Consider the following 23423-nt stretch of genomic DNA (forward strand, 5'->3'; position numbering starts at 1 on the left):
GTCTGTCTAATTGTGCTAAGGGTGTAATAATAATAAGGAATAAGGGTGTCATAAAATAGTTTTTGTAGCTATGTGCGCTGACTCATGTATTTCACAAATAAATTATGGATTTTTGCATTTCATTAATGGACTTTTTATTCCCAGATAAAAAGCACACATTTTGGTTGTAAAATAAATGTGTAAGATTTTAAAAAAATTAATTTAGGGCTCTAAATGGTGCCTTATAATTTCAATACATTTAAAGTGTGCCTCCTCTGTATTAATAGTAACAATCTGTATGATTATAACGCTTAATCAAAGGAAAGAACATTCAAGACATCTGCACAAAAATGATTAAAAAACAAAATATTGATATCAATGGGCTGCCGCTCACAACAAACAAGATTCATTCATTCGTTCATTTTCTACCGCTTTTTCTACCCGAGGGTCGCGGGGGGTGCTGGAGCCTATCCCAGCTGTCTTTGGGCGAGAGGCGGGGTACACCCTGGACTGGTTGCCAGCCAATCACAGGGCACATATAGACAAACGACCATTCACACTCACATTCATACCTATGGACAATTTGGAGTCGCTTGTTTTTGGAATGTGGGAGGAAACCGGAGTACGCGGAGAAAACCCACGCATGCACGGGGAGAACATGCAAACTTCACACAGAGATGACCGAGGGTGGAATTGAACCCTGGTCTCCTAGCTGTGAGGTCTTCACGCTAACCACTCGACCGCCGTGCCGCCCCAACCAACAACATGTACATGCAAAAACTATGGAATCTGTAACTATATTATTTATAAATAATATAAATAAAACAATGGCTGATCATTCCAAAATTGATATTCATTTTCACACAATTTGATGTAGTTATTGACAAATGTAAATATCATTTTTTAACCACTGCACCTGGGCTTCTGGCAACCCTGCCCACAAACCAGATCTCTCAAAAGGAGAGAAGCCATGAATCAGCTAGTTTTGAACATTTTAAACCCAGTTCAAGAAAATCTTCTCCAAGGTTGTAGTTTTTAGTCACCTCAAGTCCAGCTTGCACAAGGTCAAAAGGTCCAAATATATTAAAAAAAAAAAAACAGACAACACTGTGGCCCGAGTGTTCTGCACAACACTGGAACGACACACTGCAGGTGGAGTCTGAACCCACGTCCCTGTTATTATAACTGATTTATAACCGCTGCTCTTCGGCCTCATACATCTTTCATAAGCCCGAGGCACGCTGAACAGAAGTAACCTGGCCGCACCGCACATTTTCCGTATGCGACTCCCAGCGTGCCGCCACCTCTTCCTTTCTGCAGTCCGATTGCACGTGGCTAATAAGAGGTAATAACTCGTACAAGTGTGTGATTATGAAAAATGTGAACAAGGCCGGCTCATTATGAATGTGCGGTGCACACACCCAGAAAAGGATTTTCCTTTGTATAATTACTGAAGGTTAGTTCATTCTGCTAACTATGTTGGGCTAATAGTCCAATGTTCCAGGAATAAACGGGCGGAAATGAAAAGAGTCCAATTAAATCAAAGCGGTTGCCAGCAATACGAAAGCATCAGGCAGGCACACAAACCGATAAATATGAACATACATAAATAGATTAGAAGGTTGAGAGAAAACGATTACACAAGGCCTCTGACAAAAAAAAAAAAAAATGATGTGGGCAATTTCTGGTTACCATGGTAACTACTTTATCAGTGTCACCACTTTTGAGAAGGCAGGAAAGCATCCCAGTTTACTCGGAAGCGGCGATTTCACTAGCTGCACATGTGTCCCGTTCGTAGACGGCTGCCGACGCGCAGCACCTCGGGACGCCAGCCGCTCATTCGCACGCGCCAACATGAGCACGCTATAGCCCAAAGGCCAAAACAGCCACCGAACCCGAGACTGCTAATGTATAGTTAAAAAAAAAAGGTTTCCATGACAACAAGACCAGACGGTGCAACGCAAACACAAAAAGTCCATGTTCTCGTTAACGTGTGAATGCCGAGAGGCGACCATTCACACTACTGACACTGTGCATCAAATACGCTTCCTTCTCGGGAGCGTCAGTCCACATAAAGGTTTTAAAAGTGTGTTACAGTCGTCTCTCGCCATATCGCGTTTTTTAAAAATATACCAAATTAATAAATGACGGCTGATTGACTATTGAAAATTACAGAAAGACAAGTTATATGTTCATTCATCACACATTCATTCATTCATTTTCTACCGCTTATCCTCACGAGAGTCGCGGGGGTGCTGGAGCCTATCCCAGCTGTCTTCAAGCGAGAGGCGGGGTGCACCCGGGACTGGTGGCCAGCCAATCACAGGGCACATAAAGACAAACAACCATTCACACTCACATTCATACCTATGGACAATTTGGAGTCGCCTATTATACCAGCATGTTTTTGGAATGTGGGAGGAAACGGGAGTAGAACTGAACACAGGTCTCCTAGCTGTGAGGTCTGTGCACTAACCACACACGGCAGTGGTTCCTCCTGTTGAATCACACAGAATCAAGTGGAATTGCATTATTTGTACATTGAATCATTCATTCATTCATTTTCTGCCTCTTATCGTCACGAGGGTTGCGGGGGTGCTGGAGCCTATCCCAGTTGTCTTCGGGCGAGAGGCGGGGTTGACAGCCAATCACAGGGCACATATAGACAAACAACCATTCACACTCACATTCATACCTATGGACAATTTGGAGTCGCTAATTAACCTAGCATGTTTTTGGAATGTGGGAGGAAACCGGAGTACGCGGAGAAAACCCACGCATGCACGGGGAGAACATGCAAACTCCACACAGAGATGGCCGAGGGTAGAATTGAACTCAGGTCTCCTAGCTGTGAGGTCTGCGTGCTAACCACTCATGGTATTGCTAACACAATATTTATTAATTCATTCATTTTCTACCGCTTATCCTCACGAGGGTCGCTGTTTACCCTCTTCAAACATGATTAGAGCCCTCTAGGCATGAAATAACACCCCTATATTTATATACATTCATTCATTTTCTACCGCTTACGCTCACGAGGGTCATGGGGGGTGCTGGAGCCTATCCCATGTCTTCGGGCGAGAGGCGGGGTACACCCTGGACTGGTACATATAGACAAACAACCATTCACACTCACATTCATACCTATGGACAATTTGGAGTCGCTAATTAACCTAGCATGTTTTTGGAATGTGGGAGAAAACCCACGCATGCATGGGGAGAACATGGAAACTCCACACAGAGATAACCGAGGGTGGAATTGAACCCGTGTCTCGTAGCTGTGAGGTCTATTCTATTAGTTTTGAATGGTATCTTAAGCCCTGTATATACTGTAGATGTGTACCCACTAAGATATTTACATGTCCAGTAGGTTCCTGGTTAGGGTTGTCATAGAAGACGTTGACTGACAAATAGAAGAACTGAGCAAACAAAGACAAAAGTATGATTCACTTGTTGTGTTTCCATGCAACTGGAAGGAGAGTGGCAGTGAAGTCGGTAGGTGGGCCGCACTCACAGCTCATGACGCCGCCGTGAGCTCCGGCCCACAAGACAAATTTCTGAGCGGCACACAATGATCATCTATGCTCGTTTATTCTCCCTGCTCTGCCACAGCGAGGACATGGCATTGTGGAGAGAGCATGGCTTTATTTAGACGCAGGAAATGAATCACTCCATCAATATATGGCAACATAACATACATTTATTCAAGGCTCGGAGCGGCGCCGTGATAGCTGGCATTTAGTGAGTTAGAGATAATTCACTCCCTCTCTCTCTCTCTCTCTCTCGCAGTCTGTCTTTGTCTTCCTCCCTCTCTCGCCCACAGTGAGTGACCCGGAATGAGCTTTGCTATGGACGCCTCCAACGAGCAGCAGAAGCGGTGGGGGTATTTCCAGGAGACGGCACCGCCCGTTCAGGCACCTTTAAAAAGTGCTCATCAAACAAACTGACGGGCGATTACTTGGCGTCACACTGCTGATCACAGTGGAAAGTTCACCGGCATGTGAGCCAAATCAATTATCTGGAAGTGTTGAACCGCTGTGTCCTTTTCACTTGGCCACATCAGCAATTATGTCCGAGCGAGCCCGTCAATAAGTTATTGATTCATTAAAAGTTAATTTTTATTTACATTTCACGTCATACTCATTTGGACCAGAAGCATTTGAGGTGAAACAGTAGGAAATGTGCCAATTGGACGCTTATAATAAACAATAATGGATTCGTGAATCTGCACCTATATCTCAATCACCAAAATTCGTTTTTCTCCGGGTATTCCGGTTTCCTCCCACATTCCAAAAACATTCTAGTTTAATTGACTCCAAATTGTCCATAGGTATGAATGTGAGTGTGAATGGTTGTTTGTCTATATGTGCCCTGTGATTGGTTGGCGACCAGTCCAGGGTGTACCTTCCTTCTCGCCCAAAGACACCACCGTGACCCTCGTGAGGATAAGCGGTAGAAAATGAATGAATTATTATTGTTATTATTAGCGTGCCTGTTGTGAGATAATTTCAAACTGCAATAAATGCCTATTCTGGCAATCACCTCTGGTCCTTATCTCACCAAACAATTACTGACACCTAGTGGCCAGTGCATAATAATACATTCACAATTTGAATGCTTCTTCTGCTTTTATTTTAGTTTTTTTTTTTTTTATGCTTGACAATGCTTAAATCAGGCCAACATTTAGGGACAATTTGCTTCAATATGCATACAGTACTTGGTTTTACTAATAATAGGATTTAATCAATGACGAAAGAGCAATCATTTATTGAGTGAGGGCGTGCTAATGATGTCCAAAAATGGCACATGAACGCCTTCCTGCCTGGATGCCAGTTGTAGACAACATGTTCCACATCTATATGGACTGGTAACACATTCGATTTATTGCCACTTTTTACTGAGCCAGTATAACAACACCATAAAATCAAGTGGGAAGATATAAAAATATATCCACGGAGATACTATACAGTATACAGTACATACACAATGGCTGATAAATGTCGTAGGACTATTAAACAAATATTTTGTGGCTCTGTATTTAGCTGGCTACACATACTAAGAGAACTGGACATATCTGGACAACACACTCTACTGGTAGTAGTAGTAAATACAATAACACCACTGATAGATCACTCTAATAAACCACAAGGATGCAGAACACAATGCACAATTCTTTGGGGTTGGGCTCAGCCATGTTTACATGAGGAGTTTTTCTCTTTCCGAATGGAATCTTTCCGAAAACAATGGTATACATGGAAAGGAATATTCCAAACTCTTGTCTACATGCGCCGCTATAATCAACCAGAATAGTCAATGGGGCATGCGCAGTAAAACGTAAACATCAACATCACGTGATACCGACTTCCCTGAGTTTTTCTTTCACTTGTTGGAATAACTCTGTATTGCCAGTTTTTCGTTTAGTCCAGTCTTGAATTTAGTTTGGATCAAAAACAAACTTTCCGCAGCAGTCCAGTGCCGATTGCATGCCTCCATTTTTAAAAACTGAAGAATGTCTGGAGCTGCATTGTTAAGTCACATCAGAGCATGCGCCAAAAGAATGCACTCGGGATAAATTTAAACAGGAAAAGATACAACTCAATCTTGCTAATATTTTATAATTAAACTCGGGACATGCTTTATATAGATATATATTTTCTTTTTTTTATAAAACTGGACTTGTGAATAAAGAAATTAAGTGTTTAGATTCTGTTCCACAGATGGCGCTAATGCACACGAAAGCTGCTTACCAACCGCCAATAAACAACAGAAGAAGAAAAACACCACGAAGAAGAACGCAGTCTGACAACTTTCCGTTTGAGCGGGTACAAGATACCTCAATCGGATTGGGGAAAGGAATATTCCACCCCCCTGAATCCGATTATATATTCATTCGGATTGAATGAAGTGTATACAAAGGTTACATTCTTTCCGTTGGAGCAAATAAACCGAATGCAATTGGAATATTTGGGTCCATGTATATGTGGCTACTGTTGAGAGGAGTGACTCCCTAAATCTACAATAAAAAAACATGTCATGAATACATCAAGATTGAAGATATAAAGAAAGCCCCCCCCTGTGAAGATCTCAACTACTGTTCTAAGCCTGATCCAAATAAGACATAGAGTGGTGCTGTGCTCACAAATAAATCTTTGAGCACCGACCACCATGAATCCATCGTCTCCCCCAATGCGCATACAATTAAAGTAAAACAATATTCTCAATCCTCCAGAAAATAACCTGCGGATTTCACAGCCCAAAGCTGGATTGATCACCATGCAACCATGGGGGTCTGCCTTGTTGCTTCATGGTGGTTTGGGTGGGGGGGGTGTTTTTTTTCCACACATAGAATATGCCTCCAATGCACAACAGATTGCATAAATAACATGTATAGCCAGTCTTAGTGCACATATCTGGCCTTTAAATTGCAGCAGAAACACCAGGGAATACCCCAGCACTCGCTTTGCGACGACTATATGAATCCATACATGAGGAGTGCTAAATTGTTTGGGGTCCTCGGAGTGAACGTTGGAGCAGTAGAGCATTTAAAAAGTTTGAGGCGGTAGCAGAATCCAGCTAATTGGTCCAGTCCACTGAACAATTTCAAATAGGTCCTCTTGAGGCTGTACATTTTTACGGCCTTTCTATTATCAGCGCAGCCAGTGGGTGCATTAAATATCTTCCTGGCTGTAAGTAAAGTCTGAAAGAAGATGAACGTGGATCTCTTGATAAAAGGAAAAACCCGGTTCCCCCCCCCCCCCCCCTCCCCATACAAGATTTATTACAGACAGTTAAGGCTCTGACACAACTTATGTGTTTAAAGCATTAGCGCTTCTGTGAGTACAGAACTACGTTTTTTTTTTTTTATTAACACTCCAAACCAGAGAGATGTTAGATGGAAGCAGGAACAAACACTTTGGCTGCCAAACTCTGACACTCCAACGATATTTTTAGGTGGCCCTTGAGCTCCAACACAAGCCACAAGCACACTTGTTTTCCATTAAAGTAAAGCTCTCCAAAACTGGCACGCAGTCATTTCAATCAGTCGTTTAGGAAATGTGCGCTGTTGATAACAGATGAAGTGCCCGGTGAAATTTTTTCGGGGATGAATTTGAAATTCAGTCCCTCTCAGCGGGGGCCGTCAGCTAAAACACTGATTGAGTCTTTAGGCTGGTGGCAGGGAAGCTTGTTGTTGTTATTGTTAGAGCTTGGCCTCGGCTAAGCAGGCTAATAAAATCAAATGCCCGGTTATTAGCTCCACTGTGATCCACTAGTTTGCCATCCAAAAGTAACACAGAGGGAACAACATTGTTCCATTATGCAACACTGACATTTTGGGAGCTTGAAAACATGTCCAAAGGTTGAAGCTATTTTTTTTTTTACACTTTCCTTGTAAATGCTAAAATAGTCAAGCACTTCACAATTACTGACTACGCAAGATGAACAAATAAAGCAGAGTTGATGTAAGATGAGTTTTTCCTCACCTCCAAGTGCTTGGCTAATTTGGTTTTCTTTGTATGTATGAGAAGAATTACACAAACCGTTTGGCCGGGAGGTAGGAAACACTGCAGGAAGATCTAGAAAGCTTTCTGTGCGGGTTATTGTGTGTAGCTGCTCTATAGGACTCCACAACTCAATACAAAGGCCCGAAAATCAGTATAATAGGTCTCCTTTATGGGTGTAAAGTTGTGAGGTTGAAGACCTGTTCCATTAATAAATTCCCATTAGATAATGTCTGTTGTCAGTTGGCTCAATAAAAAGGCAAAAGGTTCATTAATTCATTCATTCATTTTCTCACGGGGGTGCTGGAGCCTTTGTGAGTGAGTTAAATAAAAACGTTTGTTTGTCCAGTCACAGTGTTTCATTGTACTTCCTGGTTGAATATGGCCTATTATTAAGAAAAAATATAGGCATATTGAAGTAAATTGTACTTATCCTTGGCCTAAATTAAGCATTTTAAAGCATTCATTCATTCATTTTCTATCGCTTATCCTCACAAGGGTCATGGGCATGCTGGAGCCTACCCCAGCTGTCTTCACCCTGGACTGGTGGCCAGCCAATCACAGGGCACATATAGAGACAAACAACCATTCACACTCACATTCATACCTATGGACAATTTGGAGTCGCCAATTAACCTAGCATGTTTTTTGGAATGTGGGAGGAAACCGGAGTACCCGGATAAAACCCACGCATACACGGGGAGAACATGCAAACTCCACACAGAGATGGCCGAGGGTGGAATTGAACCGGGTCTCCTAATATTTTCTGAATTTAAATGATAATCACAAGGGTTATATTAAACTATAATGTCATGTGTTTTAGTTCATGCAACCTTTTCATTGTTCATCTGCTCGTTTTGTGTGTCATTTGCCTAATTATGTGACTTGATGCAAGCTGACGATAGCTTTGGCTCCATTTTTCTCCTAAATGGGAATTTGAGAATATTGTCCATCTGCTGCATCTCCTCCAGGACCGCTAGGGCAGAGAATAGCTGCGGCTACAATACGCAATCACGCACATAGACACTCCTCGCTGTGATGGCGAGGTGACACTGTGGCTGTTCCTCGGCACGTATACGAGCGGGTCAATATGATCAAGGAATATCTCATTTATCAGAGGTGCACTCTTTGTCGCTGGTGAGCAGATTTATAGTCACGTGATGTCAGTGCTTATCCTCGTAAACGCCCACGTGAACCTACAAACAGGCTGTCACAACAAGCTCACAGTGAGAACCATTCAAGCCTTTGGGGACGTGACTTGCTTAAAATGCTAAAAACATGCTAGGAGAGCTAAATTTGTCATATACGCTCCCTGCGGACCGCAGGATAAGTGGTGAAGAAAGGGTGCGAGTCTAGTCCTTGGTAACAAAGATGGATGATGTCACACGGGGTTACCTATTTAGCAAGGGGGGGGGCGATTTGAACGAGTCCGTGGGGGAGGTCCCTCAATGCTCATCCATCGTGAGGGGATTTCAAGATGTCACAGTAATAGAGGATCCAGGGAGAGGATCTTTGGAGTAGCTTGCATCACTGAGGTCAAAGAAGGCACTCACATGTACATATTGACAGAATACACACTAATTTACTGCTACTTTGTATACGAAAACCTTTTGGTGGCTTTGTGCACATGTTCACTGCATTTCACCAGCCAAGGAATAATGACTTAGCTACTGAAGTGTTGACCAAGTGTACCTGTTGATTTGTCCTAATCCAATACCATAACATGACTACAACCACATTAGAAGAACCAGACTAGACAGGGGGAGGAGCTGGGAGTGGCCCCAGGCAAGGTTCACTGTATTCGGGCACACACTCTGAGCAGCCAATGTGACGGCATGGAGGTTTCTGGTAAAACTTGTGCACTTTTCAAACACTGCGGCGCTGACGTTTTCAGGTGGCTGATAAGGTTTTTTGTGTGCTTGATGATTTTTTTTCCCTTTTATCGCAGAATGTTTGATTACAAGTGAGGCGAAGGGGAAGTTAAAAAAACAAAAAAGAGCGTGAAGCGCCGAAGAACTGGAGTCTGAGGCGGAGTGTCAAATTTGGGGGGAAACTTTATTTTTCTTGCAAACATTAACTTGTACTCTTCGCTACGTGAGACCTGAAAGCTGTCTCGCAACCACAACCGGAAGAGGAAAAACCCCCGTCCCTTCCGCCCACCCAGCCAATTTTTGGGCCTTTGTATTGAGTTGTGGAGTCCTATAGAGCAGCTCCACGCAGTAACCCGCACAGAAAGCTGTCTAGTTCATCCAGAATCTGCACCTATTCCACCTATTCTTTGAATTTCATGCTTCCTGCAAAAAGGGTCTGTTTTAATTGATTCCACTCAAGACCGTTCTGTTTTAAAGGGGACCTATATGCTCATTTGTATTAAGTTGTGGACTCCCTTAGAGCAGCTCCATATGGTAAGCATTACAGAAAGCTTTCTAGTTCTTCCAGAATCTGCACCTATTCTTTGAATTTTGTGCTTCCTTCGAAAAGGGTCTGTTTTAATTTATTCCACTCAAGACCGTTTTGTTTTAAAGGGGACCAATATGCTCATTTGTATCGAGTTGTGGACTCCTATAGAGCAGCTCCATATGGTAAGCATTACAGAAAGCTTTCTAGTTCTTCCAGAATCTGCACCTATTCCACCTATTCTTTGAATTTCATGCTTCCTGCGAAAAGGGTCTGTTTTAATTTATTCCACTCAAGACCGTTTTGTTTTAAAGGGGACCAATATGCTCGTTTGTATCGAGTTGTGGACTCCTATAGAGCAGCTCCATATGGTAAGCAGCACAGAAAGCTTTCCCGTTCTTCCAGAATCTGCACCTATTCCACCTATTCTTTGAATTTCGTGCTTCCGGCGAAAAAGGTCTGTTTTAATTTATTCCACCCAAGACCTGCATCCAGGCACACCCACTTCCCTGTGGTTGGTCACACTCTCAAGTGCTCAGGAGGACTTCCGGTGCTGGTTGCCAAATGCAACTTTGATAAACAGTATAGGAGTTAATAATAAACGGTGATTCATCTTTCTATAATGTCGGCTTTTAACATACAGCCAAATGTGTTAGATCCTGACTCTGATCAAGAAGTAGAGACTGGACATTCTGAAATTTCTCAAAGTAAAAGTTTACTCTCAATGGTAAGTATTAGTGATGAGCCGGATACTCGATAATAAACGAGTATCTGTTACGGATAATGCATTTTTGCCGGAGTACATTTCGTCATAATCTGTATTCATGTTTAAAGAAAATGCTCATTATGTATTCACTTTTCACGCTCTGCGATTGGCCAGTCACACACAGCGACCGCCTCTCTTGAGACGGAGGCAGTGGCTCAGCTGTGCTTCACACGGTGCAATTGGGAAGTTGAAAACGGAGCGGCGTTTGTCACAACGCCTCCACTTGATTAGATTTTCATCAGTTTGCCTCTATTTTGGTTTGTATTTAAAGTGACCTTGTAAACTTGTCCCGTAACATGCGCAACTAGTATATAACCGGCATTGACTGGCCACAACATTAGGTACACTTGCACAGGAGCACAAGAGCGTGTATGGCTCAATATTACTCAATATCTTGCAGTATGCACCTTACAATTTTAAACTTGTTTCTTAAATACACGGTGCATTTCTTTTAAGACAGGGGGCACGATCGTGCATCAGTCACTGACAAGATACTGATCCATAGTATCTGGCCTACAGTTCACGCCCATATAAGGAAGCCCGGCAATCAGTGACATCACAGACCTCCAGTGTTAAAAAAAAAAGTGATTCCTTTAACGCTTGGTGAACGGAGCCCCAGTGACTCACAATAAGTCCAGTTTGTTTTTCCCAACTATAGGTCCATTTCCAAATTCCAAACCTTTGATGTGTTCCTATTGTACTGTATCCTTGCTGCTTGAGTGGAATTTATGCTCACAGTTAGTTCATCTCAGTGCTGGTTATAACATTCCCCCTGCAGAATAAGAAATGTTTTATTTCATTCCTGTTCATGTTATTCCAGAAAAGTAGCCTGCCACTGGAGGCACTTCTTGAATGATTTAAATGGCCCGGAACCGGACACACGCTCTGGAACATGGAGCATTTTAAATGTTTGCTGCTTCGGGGCCGTATGCTCAGTGCTGTCACGGGGGGGGGGGGTGCAATTAGCAAAATATCATGGAGACTCAAAATCGAACCCACTCCAAAATATGCACCAATGCCGTTTTCTCTTACTTTTACACAAGAGAGCAAGCCAGTTGTGTAAATAATCTAATCTATTGGTTCTACGTAATTAAGTACATTGATTCCCTCTCATTGATTAAGAGTGGAGCATTTAACGCATGTGTAATAAAGCATTTGTTCAGCGCTACAGAAAACAAGCCGCACAGGATGTTTACACTAGTGGCGACACATTATCAACGCCGCAAAATGATGTGGCCACCAAAACACTGCAAATGTGTCTATTGGTTAAAAATTTATCTATGTCACTCCAGGAACGCTGCTAAAAATAGCTCAAATGTTGCCAAAAGGTTCAAGAAAGAAAAAGCCAATGACGTGTGGCATAAATCCTCTCCTCGGTGGGTTTTTATATCAAAAGCAGCTGCAAAACAGGAGGCTGCTGTGGGTGGGGGGGGGGAAGCAAGCAAGGTCGTCTGGGTTGTGGAGAGAATCCGGAGGAGATGCTCACCAGCATCATCAGCTGCATCAGCACCAGCAGAGGTGTTTAGTGTTCAGCAGGCGGGGTCCCCCTGGCGGCTACAGGAGAAACTACCTGAGTGGAAACAAACACGTCCACCTTCATCTGGTATGCTCCATTTAGCCTTTAAGCCATCTCCTGACACACTTTTGCAGACTGTGCAAGCCCAGACGAGAAGAAAGGGCCGATATATGACTAACCAGGCAGTAACTCCATGGTTCAAAGGCTCAAAGGCCAGTTTGTGGATGCTTAAATGTCATCAAGTTAACTTATTATACTCCAAGTTGCTAATCCACATTATAGCTAGTGTCATACATAACATAACGGCAATCTACTCACTGGAAACTTCATTAAATACATTTTGCTGCAGAATCTGATGATATCCAGCTGTATCATAAATTCTGCCTTAACTAACAATGCTCACTTTTGATGCGTGTTTATTTTTCAATACATTTATTATTGTAATTTGCAGTAGTTTAGAGGCACTCAAAACTGAGTGTAAAAGGCAGAATTAAGTGTCATTATTATTGGGGGGACTTTTGGAATAGAAATGAAGAAAAACGACAGCCAAATGTTAATTGTATTGTTATCGTCATGTTTATCAATAAAGTTTTGTCAATATTGAATGAACATGTCCGCCGGGCAGTCTATACCAAACGATGTAAAAGTTAGCTACGGGAGTATTGACAGCATGTAAATATGTTCAAACTTTGCTTTGAAACAAACGTTTTATTAGAACTTACCATGTTTGCTCGACGTTGACCACCCACGGAGCTCCATTCTCCCCGGTGTGTGTGGAACTCAAGCCTTCCAGGCAAGCCACCAAAGAAAGACGGTCGTTAAAAATTCATCCTCCGGGTCCTGGCGGCCTAACTTTCAGCTTCATTTCCTCCACGCGGCCGGCGTAAACTTTTCATGTGGAAGCGTCGCCAGTGCGTTGGGAGTTACGAACTGCGCCGTTAAAGATTAGCAAAACCGACAACAATTGGATTTGACGTAATTTTGGCGCTTTTTTCCCCCCCGGCATTTGGATTCATCCCGGAAGAAGAATGACGGGTGTCACGTGATCAGGGAACTCCAGTGACGCTGACAAAAGGTGCGCACGTCAGGAAAGGTGGGTTTTCCCGAAGCTTCTTTTTGAATTTACTTTTGTTTTCAATCGTTTGATTAACTTTTACATATTCTCTTAATGTTTTTGATTAAAAAAATTATAAGCACACAACAAACTGGTATAACTTTACGGGGCGCGCGCGCGTTTGTGTGTGTGTGTATTCCTGCAGGTTAAATGCTAGGCCACTAGATAGCAGCACTTTGCTTCACTTTTGTGTATGTGTGCGTGTGATTGTGCGTGTGAATGCTTTTTTTTGATGAACCCTCATGAAGTGTGGTGCTTTGCTGCATGTTCCATTTCTTTCTTGTCCATCTTTTAAAGGTCTTCTGCTGCCATTGAGCCGGGCGTCTCCTGTTGATTGGTCCCTTTAATTCCCTTTCAAAGGCCAAAAATTTAAGCTAAAAATCAGACTCATTTCATGTCCCGCCATCTTACATGGTACACTGCCTCAAACACACATGTGCTCTTTGCCGGCTGGCTCTCATCAGATAGACTTACGCCGAGGCCAAGAGCAAAAGATCACTATCTGGCAACCTAACACCTTGCTGGACAGATCTGGCAATCCGACCCCTTCCCCTCTGGAGGAGGAATAATTTGGTTGATGGCACTAATAATCACAGCCCTGACACCGATCCTTCTCAGGAGCCTGTGTGCCGCACAGAATCGTTCCCCTGATATTGATACCCGGCGGGAAGACGTCATGTGTGGGTGTTTCTCCCGCCTTCCGCCACTGATGTATGTGGAAGTGGGCAAGACGGATGCTGGCTCGCATCGACTTCACTCTAATTTAAATACTTAAACAACATTCACTTATGCACGTAAAAGACAAGATGGCTCTTGCTGGGCCCACCAACCGATGGAAGGTCGGCTCCTATGAGCGATGCATGAGTGACGTATGTAGCATCTTTCTGTGGTGTCACTCAGCTTTATCTTTAGCATCCCGTGCTTCATTCTTTCTCTTCTTCCCCTGCGCTGTCAACCTTTTGTATTATTTATGCCCCGCCCCCTCAGCAGGCCGGCCGCTCTCGAGTTTCACCTGTAGAGCCAGATGACAAATTAAGACTCCTTCTATGAGCTGCCGCAAGGAACTCCTCAAAAGGCATGCCTAAACATACTGTACATATGCACATGGACACACACACACACACTCACACTCGCACACACACACACACAAGCCAGCGGCTCATCCAAAGCCTCTCTTGTTCCATCTGACACACACACTGTCTCGCTAGCGAGCGTCCACAAACTCTGAGGAGGTCAATGTGGACAGGAGGCTGTGTTGAGTGATGGAATGTGCTGTCAATAGAAGAGGGACTAGGCCTGACCTAAAGACTTCCTACTTTTTTTGGACAAGACGCTAACGATTAGGAATACTGCCAAGGTCCTGGCGACCGCTACGTTTGCCATCAATTTGGGAGGTGACTATGAAATGATGCCTGAGTTAGGGTATCATACTGTGTGTGTGTGTGTGTGTGTTTTTGGTTTGCCTCCAGCTTAACAGACAAGCAAATGCCACAGAGGTCATCCTGCAAGGGAATCAATAATACCATGAATCTCTTGTTGGAATGCACCCCGAGGTGAAGTTTCAAGAAGAATTTGATTTTTGGGAAGTAGCCAGACTTCAGTATTGACCTCAGTTTTGTACGGTGGGGATTAACTGTGTCAGTCGATCTCCCAGACAATCGTTGGAGACCTGTGCAGAGCTAACAAACAAGGGCAGTAGGTCTGGTGTGAGCTTCATTTTTATGAAAGGGATGACGTGACGTGGCCTCACATGTCATCAGGAGATGAGACAATACACGAGATTGGGTCTACCGTACGTGACAAGAAAATATTGTAACTTTACCTTTCAGAAAAGTACAATGAAATGTTTGACAAAAAGACAAAGACAAAAAGGCTCACACCGTTAATGCCGTTGTTCTATGGAGCAAATGTGCTGAAAGCAGTGAACTCTCTCTGGAGACATGAGACGAGGAAAACAGACACGTATGCACATGACAATATATTAAGGCATGAAAAATTATCCAGTTCATTTTCATTTATTATGTGATTGATTAATAAATTAATTATGTTCCCAGGCCTGGTTCCCACGAGACAATTTTCTTTCTTTACGAGAAAATTATTCAAGAATAAAGCCCAAATATTAACTTGTAATCTAACAACAAAACGTATTAATTTTATGAGCATAGCATAATATTCATTCATTTTCTATCGCTTCTCTGTGTGGAGTTTGCATGTTCATGCATGGGTTTTCTCCGGGTACTCCGGTTTCCTCCCACATTCCAAAAACATGCTAGGTTAATTAGCAACTCCAAATTGTCCATAGATATGAATGTGAGTGTGAATGGTTGTTTGTCTATATGTGCCCTGTGATTGGCTGGCCACCAGTCCAGGGTGTACCCCGCCTCTAGCCTGAAGAAGACAGCTGGGATAGGCTCCAGCACCCCTGCAACCCTCGTGAGGATAAAATGAAGAAAATGAATGAATTGATGAACAAAACAAAATGTTTCTGTGGTTTAAAAAAAAACTCACATTTTGAGTCCTAAGACCAGAGGTTAGGCGGCCAGTGACAGATAGGCAAAGCATATGAACAAAGATGCAAAAATAGGAAACAACAATACACATTAATAGACACGTCATTTTGTTGGAAACCATACATAACACAGCGCGATTTGGCGCTGTTTTTAGTGATCAGCTTTGAAAGTCATTAATGGGCATACACCAACCACATTCTTTATGTAAATCGGCCAATATTAATCAGTGGTCGATCGATCAGAGTATCTCAAATATTTAGTTTTTTGTATTCTGATATGTGATATTTTCTTAGATTGGACGTATAATGCTCTAATGTATGTATTACGTTCTACCAGAAGGCTTCATGGCGACCAAGTTCAGCCAGCGTAGATGTGCCGTGGCAAGGCGCACGTGTCCTCACACAGATACCGCACCAGCAATGAGAGCCAGCACAAACTCACCCAAGCATATCTAAAGTCTATTCTAAAGGTCAGACTTCTGAGCTCTTTTTGTTTTTCTGAACATATCAGGTCATATTTGTCATCTTTTTTTTTAACGTGAACCTGAAATACACCACAGCAACATTGTCAAAATGTCATGTATATGTGTTCCATTTCTTTACAGTATTTTGTCCCCCAGAAAGGGCATGGTGTGCTCCTATAGCTAACTTGTATAAACATGCCTGGAAAGAAAGACCCCAAAAAGGAAGCAAAAAAGGGTGGAAAACCAGAACCTGAGAAGAAGAAAGAGGAAGAAAAGAAAGGGAAGGATGACAAGAAAGGAGGCAAGGATGACAAGAAAACTGCCAAGGATGATAAGAAAGCAGGAAAAGATGACAAGAAAGTAAGCAAAGATGACAAAAAAGGAGGCAAGGATGATAAGAAAGGAGGAAAGGATGATAAAAAGGGAGGGAAAGATGACAAAAAGGGAGGGAAGACCGATAAAAAAGGAGGGAAAGACGACGGAAAGAAGGGGAAAGACAAAGGAAAGGGAAAGAAAGTGGAGTCAGAGGAGGAAGAGGATGAGCTTCTGAGTGAGGAAGAAGAGGAGTTCAGCGATGAAGAGGAGGAAGAAGATGAGGACTCTGAGGACTACATGAGAGGGAAGGGGCGAGGAGGCCGAGGGGCGAGAGGTAAGCAAGGGGGTAAGTCCAGACGGGGTGAAGACTCAGAAGAAGATGAGGAGGACGAAGATGAGGATTACGAGGAGGATGAAGATGAGGATTATGAAAAATCCAAAAAGAAATCCAAAGACCCCCACCGCCGTAAAGACGGGAGATCCGATGCCGATCCCAAGAAGAAGGCAAAGAAGAGAGAGGAGGCGGAGCCAATCCCTATGAAGGACATCCCGAAGAAAGGCCTGAAGAACATGTCCAGGTTATTCATGAAGTTCTCGGGCTTCAAGAAGCGGCGAAGCAGCAGGAAGAAGCTAAAAAGCACATCTCGCTTGTTCCTCGGCCTGGGGAAGAGAAGAAACCGACTGGCTAAGAAGAAACGACGCAAGTCCATGCTGAAGAACACGTCTCGCTTCATGATGCGGTTTAAGGCCAGCAAAAGGAGAAAAAAAGAGGCCAAGGAGAAGGCGGCGCAGGAAAGCGGTGGAAAGAAGCCCACATACATGTTGCTCCGCCTGGGCGGTGCGGGGAATTCATCCGAAAAGAAGGGCGGCTTCTTCAAAGGCTTGTTCGGCAAGAAAAATGGCAACGGGTTCAAGCACAGAAGCGTGCTTCTTGGTCGGGTTGCTGCGGCAACTAATTGGCTGGCGAGACGTTTTCGGTCTACAAAAATGCGAGGGCATGCTGGACACAACGACTGGACCGGTCACAGAGAGCAAAGCCACCGACGTCGTCTACATGGTTACCATAACAACGGTTATGAGCACTGGGAGGAGGTGCAAGGTTATGATCAACAACATCCAATCCACCAAACAGGTTACGGACGTGGTGGTTATGGTGATGAGGTAGCTTACGCAGGCCAGGATCCATATGGTTACTATGACAACATAGCAGCAGCAGGAGACTATCAAGACCTGGGCTACTACGAAGAAGATGACCCCAATGCAGAATATTATGCGCAAGAGCTGTATGATGAGGACGCAGGGGTCTACTATGACCCCTATCTCGCTGCTCAAGGGTACTATGACAACCAGGGTTCAGATTACTATGACTACCAGCAACAACAAGCAATGCCTATGTATGAAGATGAAGGTCTTGACTACTACGCGCCAATGGGTGAGGACCCTGCATATGCGGTTGATGGAGTTCCTCAGGTTTATTACGATGAAACTGGGCAAGGGGTTTTTTATGGCAATGGACAAGTTGATTATTATGCGGCAAATATGGGAATGCTAGACGGAACGCTACCAAACTACCAACCTAGTTTTAATGCTGCAGGTATGCCCTACCAAGACTCTCAGCAGATCATTGGTTATCCACCAGCAGGAGGCCAGCAGTTCTTTAGCTTTGGGGGACAAGCAACGGACATGCAGGGTCTGTACGGAGACCAATTTGGAGACCAGATGGATCAATATGCGAGTGATGCTGTTGGAGTTCAGGGCGGAGAGACATTCCGAGTTCCCAGACCTCAAGTGCGCTTATTTGGGAAAGAGCGCCTAGATGTTCCGCTTCCGCCTCCACCGAATCTGCCACCAGATCCAGAATTTGAAGACATGTCAGATATCCAGTATGAAGACCAGATACCCCTCGCACCGGGTCACCCCACTACCATGATGCAACAAATGCCAATGCTACGTCAACAAATCCTAATGTCTCCGCAGGAGCAGCTGAGAATGTCTTCCCAACAGCAAATGATGACGATGCCAGTGATGACACCACAGCAGCAGATGTTAGAAGAACAAAGTATGCTGCCCCAAATCATACCACCACAGATCATGTCGCCACAACAACAGATGCTAACACCACAGCAACCGGGGATGGCACAAGTAGAGCAGATGATGTCACAGCAGCCAGTGATGTCATCGCAAATGATGATGTCAGCAGACCAGCAGATCATGTCACAGAAACCGGGAATGTCACCAAAAATGACAATTCCCCTATCAATGTCACAAGAACAGCAGATGATGTCGCCGCAAATGATGATTCCCCAAACAATGATGTCACCAGAACAGCAGATGATGTCACCGCAGCCAGTGATGTCGCCGCAAATGATGATTCCGCAAACAATGATGTCACCAGAACAGCAGATGATGTCACCGCAGTCAGTGATGTCGCCGCAAATGATGATTCCCCAAACAATGACATCAGCAGAACAGCAGCTGACGTCACCGCAGCCAGTGATGTTGCCGCAAATGATGATTCCCCAAACAATGATGTCACCAGAACAGCAGATGATGTCACCGCAGTCAGTGATGTCCCCGCAAATGATGATTCCCCAAACAATGATGTCAGCAGAACAGCAGATGATGTCATCGCAGCCAGTCATAACAGACCCCTTGTTACAACAGCAGCAGGCTTACGGCCCTCCCTCGATCCCCACACCAACTGCAATGATTATAAAGCAAGCAAGCATGTCCCCCCTTCCTGTGCGTCGCCTACAACCCTCTCCAAGTCCATCCCGACGCTCCGTTATCATTCCCTCCCCTCAGGGACTACATCATCCAAATGCCCTGACTTCACCGGTCCCGTCCCCACTCCTACCACGGAGACAAATCCCAGGCATGACAGGTGGTGGCATGAATGTCCAAAGACCCCCCTCTGTCATTTCAAGACAAATCTCACCTCCCACTTCCCCTTTTGTTCGTCAAAGGATGCATTCTCAGTCCCCCTCAATATCGCATTCTCCCCGCGCCTCAGTGATTCGGCGAAGTCCTCCACCCTCACCGAGAACCTCAATGATACAGCATTCTCCGCCCTCCTCGCCCCGTGCCTCCATGAGAAGGCAAAGTCCCCCGCCATCAGCCACTCCTGCCCACAGTCCATTTGGTGGCAGAAGGATGAATGGTAATGTATCCCCCACTTTCTCTCCTCAACTCAACAGACGGCAATCTCCAACTCCATCTCGCCGAAGTTTGTCCCCTGAAGCCCCTCGAGCCTCTGCACCGTCCCCGACTCTCTCCCGTCGCTCCACTCGACTGCTCAGGGACCCCACGCCATTAATCAGACCCAGAATGGGGGGAAGTGTTCCACTTGGCACTGTTAGACCCTCGCCTATGGGTCTTAGAGGGCGTCCAGTACCCCCACCTACCCAGAATGTTCGTCCATTCCGTGCCTCCTCTATAAGAAGCAATCGGTCCTCCGTTCTTACAATAGACTCCTCTCTTCACTCTTCTCCTTTCCAGTCACCTCACATGATCCACCGTGCTGCCCCTACAAGGAGAGAGTCTGGCCGTTTACCTCGACGTCCTGTAGCTCGTGGACGTCCACTCATGGTTCGGAATTCTTTAAGGAGAATGCCCCCTGCTTCACCACAGCCCTCGCTAAAGCACATATCACATCCTGCATCCCCGCACCTCTCTCCTCGACATTCTCGTATCTCGTCCCCGCTGTTGCCGCCTCAAGGCGTCAATCCACTTGCTCATGCGGTCAATCCGTACGCCTCACCCTCCTACTTGGACCCTTTTACAGACACAATTGCTGCCCCCTCGTCTCCGGTGCTATCGAGTGCATTGCAAAATCAGGCTATTAGACAGGCCTCTTTAGTTTCCCCTCTTGGCCCACAAGTAGTCCCAGTGGTTGGCATAGACGACATGGCTGCCCAGTACGCAGAGCCTTATCACGCCTCTTCCCCTTCACTTTCTGCTGCAATGCAAAACCAAGCCATCCGAGATGCCACCTTTGTTTCCACATTGGGCCCTCATGAGGCACTTTTGCCCCCTTCCTCTCCTCTCCTGTCTGGGGCACTGCAGAATCGAGCAGTCAGAGATGCATCTTATGTTTCTCCTCTGCAACGTCCAGTGTCACCTTATGGACAGTCCATGGCCCCTCCGTCCCCAATGGTGTCTAGAGCTTTACAAAACCGGGCAGTCAGAGAAGCCTCCTATGTGTCTCCCATTCCGAGGCCTCAGTCCCCTTATGCTACATCTGTACCGTCATCACCGCTTCTACCTGGGGCGATAAGGCATACTCAGGCACTCCAAGGTGTCGCTTCCTATCCAACTCCGCAGCTGCACTCACCATATGGACAGACATATGTTACCGCGTATGATTACATATCTGAACCTGGTCCAGCACCACTGCTCTACGATGCTTTGCAGAACCGGTCCAATTTGCAGAATGTTGCTTCTCTAAGATCTCCAATGATGCAACGCCATAACGCTTACGCACCAGCTGGGCCAAAGCTCCATAGCGCACTACAGCAGAACCCAAATATCCGCCAAGCATCCTATCAGTCTCCTTTGCAAATGAAACGGTCCCCATACGGACCCCCGCCGCCTTCTTCACCGATGTTGGCCACTGCCCTTCACAATCCACAGTTGATGCAGGCATCATATCGGCTGCCGGATGGAACCTTGGTGTCACCTTATGCAGAACCACATTCTTCACCACAGCTTGGTCAGGCCTTGCAAAACCAACAAATTCGAGGTGCTTCATACACTTTGCCAGATGGATCAGTTATCAGGGTGGGTATGAAAGAAACATGGAACTTCCATTTTAGTATGTCCATCTCATCGTGTGGTCTGTCCCGCCAACACAGGACCCACGAATTCCCCAGAAGCCCATGTCTCCCAACCTTGCCAGAGCTCTTCAGAACCAGGATCTCAGGAATGCTACATATACCCTACCGGATGGCACTATTATAAATCAGAGACAGCAAGTAGGCAATTATTTATGATTCCTAAATCCACCTTTTATTGTCATTTTAAATTGGGTTTCTGTCTTTGCTCTTTTTCCACAGCAACCTGTTTCACCAGACTTGGCTAAAGCTCTAAAGAACCCAGCCCTCCGTGACGCTTCCTATTCGCTCCCTGATGGTACCATTGTCATTGACCCAAAGAAACCAAAATCCCCCAACCTTGCAGCTGCACTTCAGAACCCTTACTTGAAAAGCGCATCTTACACACTGCCTGACGGTACTATTATCATTGATCCACGGAAGCCCGTCTCTCCGAATCTTTTCAATGCCATTCAGAACTCCACCCTCAAGAATGCCTCTTTTAACCTACCGGAGGGAGTTCGTGACCCTAATACACCCATACCACCAGACTTGTTCAAGGTTTGTAAATGAATACAATAGTGGTGTGAGATCTTAATAATACCAACTCTCAGGTACTAAAATGACACTTCTCAGCTAACCTTATCCAAAACTTGTTCCCAACCTCATATGATACTGTACATAGGCACTTAATAACCCAGCCTTGAAAGGGGCAACTCTCACGCTACCTGATGGAACCATGATAGTTGACCCGAGAAAACCAAAGAGTCCCACGCTTACGGCCGCCCTTCAGAACCCCTACCTGAAGGATGTATCCTACACCTTGCCTGATGGAACCATTATCATCGACCCTCGGAAACCACTCACTCCTGACTTGTCCAAAGTATCTATCAGCTTGTTTTCATTGCATGCCTTTCCAAACTTTTTCCGTTTTAAAAAAGATCCCAACCTGTTTCCACTTTTAGGCTCTCGGGAATCTTGATATTCGCAAAGCTACATACCAGCTCCCAGATGGTTCCCTGATCATTCCCGGTCAGCAGCCTAAAACTCCAAACCTTTCTGCTGCCCTGAGGAACAACATGGGCCTTCGTTCTGTAGATCTCTTCCATCTTCCTCAAAACTCTGTCCTGTCAGGGGCGCCTAAACCCTCCACTCCAAATCTCGCCTCTGCCCTAAACAAAGAAGACCTGCGTGCTGTCCGTTACAGGTAGGGAAGTAGACCACAAAATCAATAAAAACCAAGACAGACAATGTGAAGCGTATTTAGTAGTTACCAAAATATAGCTTAAGTCATGTTTGCCCCACAGGTTGCCAGATGGTTCCATTCTGACGAGACGGTTCCATAATCCCAGTCTGGTCGATGCAATCCAAAACCAGCAGCTCCGCTATGCTTCATACAGGCCACCGACAGGACTACAGGGTGCAGATAATCGATACGCCGTGATTCCACCCTATGGGCCGTATTCGGGCCACTGGGCCAGGAATGCCAGAGGTGGTGGGGAAGCAGGGGAGGACGTTTGGGCTGCAGAGAGAGTTTTACCTCACGGAACAGTCCAGAATCTGGCCAAGTGGTCCATGTACAGAGAAGCTGGAGTCTTGGATGGATATTTACCCACACCTAAAGTTGAAGATGATCAAATTCAAGATCCGGACTGGACTCCAGTCAGAGAGAGGGTGCCTGGGCAAAGCTGGTATGATAAGGTACAAAATGTTCCTGTCTAATCAGTTCCAGACCAAGATCTTTTAAGGTATGATGATGTTTCATGAAGTGTTGGACTACTTACATGCCATTGTGTGTGTGTGTTTAGATCTACTCAGTCTTAAGCATGCCAACGACTGGCCACAGGGTGAAACGCTGGGCCGAGGGTGCGGAAGACTTGACGCAGCTACCGTAAGTCAAAACGGACTAATAACTACCCTCCATTGCGCTGTAAACATGCTGTAAATGAAAGTCATTGAGTAGTTTCTGTGTGCTTTGTTTCAGTGAACTGAACGAGACCACGGTTCTGATGAATCTCAAAAAACGCTTCGACCAGGAGCTCATTTATGTATA

The 23423-nt window shown here is 45.0% G+C and overlaps 1 protein-coding gene across 1 annotated transcript in view; it reads left to right on the top strand.

Moving 5' to 3' along the window:
• Positions 1–19928: 19928 nt before the first annotated feature.
• The window catches only part of myo15ab (myosin XVAb), a 40897-nt gene continuing 37402 nt past the window's right edge, over positions 19929–23423 (top strand). The window contains 7 exon segments of the mRNA XM_078793245.1: positions 19929–21338; positions 21413–21931; positions 22056–22253; positions 22336–22577; positions 22678–23071; positions 23179–23261; positions 23355–23418. Of these exon segments, the coding sequence (XP_078649371.1) occupies positions 19929–21338; positions 21413–21931; positions 22056–22253; positions 22336–22577; positions 22678–23071; positions 23179–23261; positions 23355–23418 (2910 nt within the window).

Source organism: Doryrhamphus excisus, linkage group LG9 (genome assembly GCF_037039965.1).
Source record: "Doryrhamphus excisus strain RoL-2023G ecotype Guam linkage group LG9, RoL_Dexc_Guam_v1.1, whole genome shotgun sequence".
NCBI classification, from domain to species: Eukaryota; Metazoa; Chordata; class Actinopteri; order Syngnathiformes; family Syngnathidae; genus Doryrhamphus; species Doryrhamphus excisus.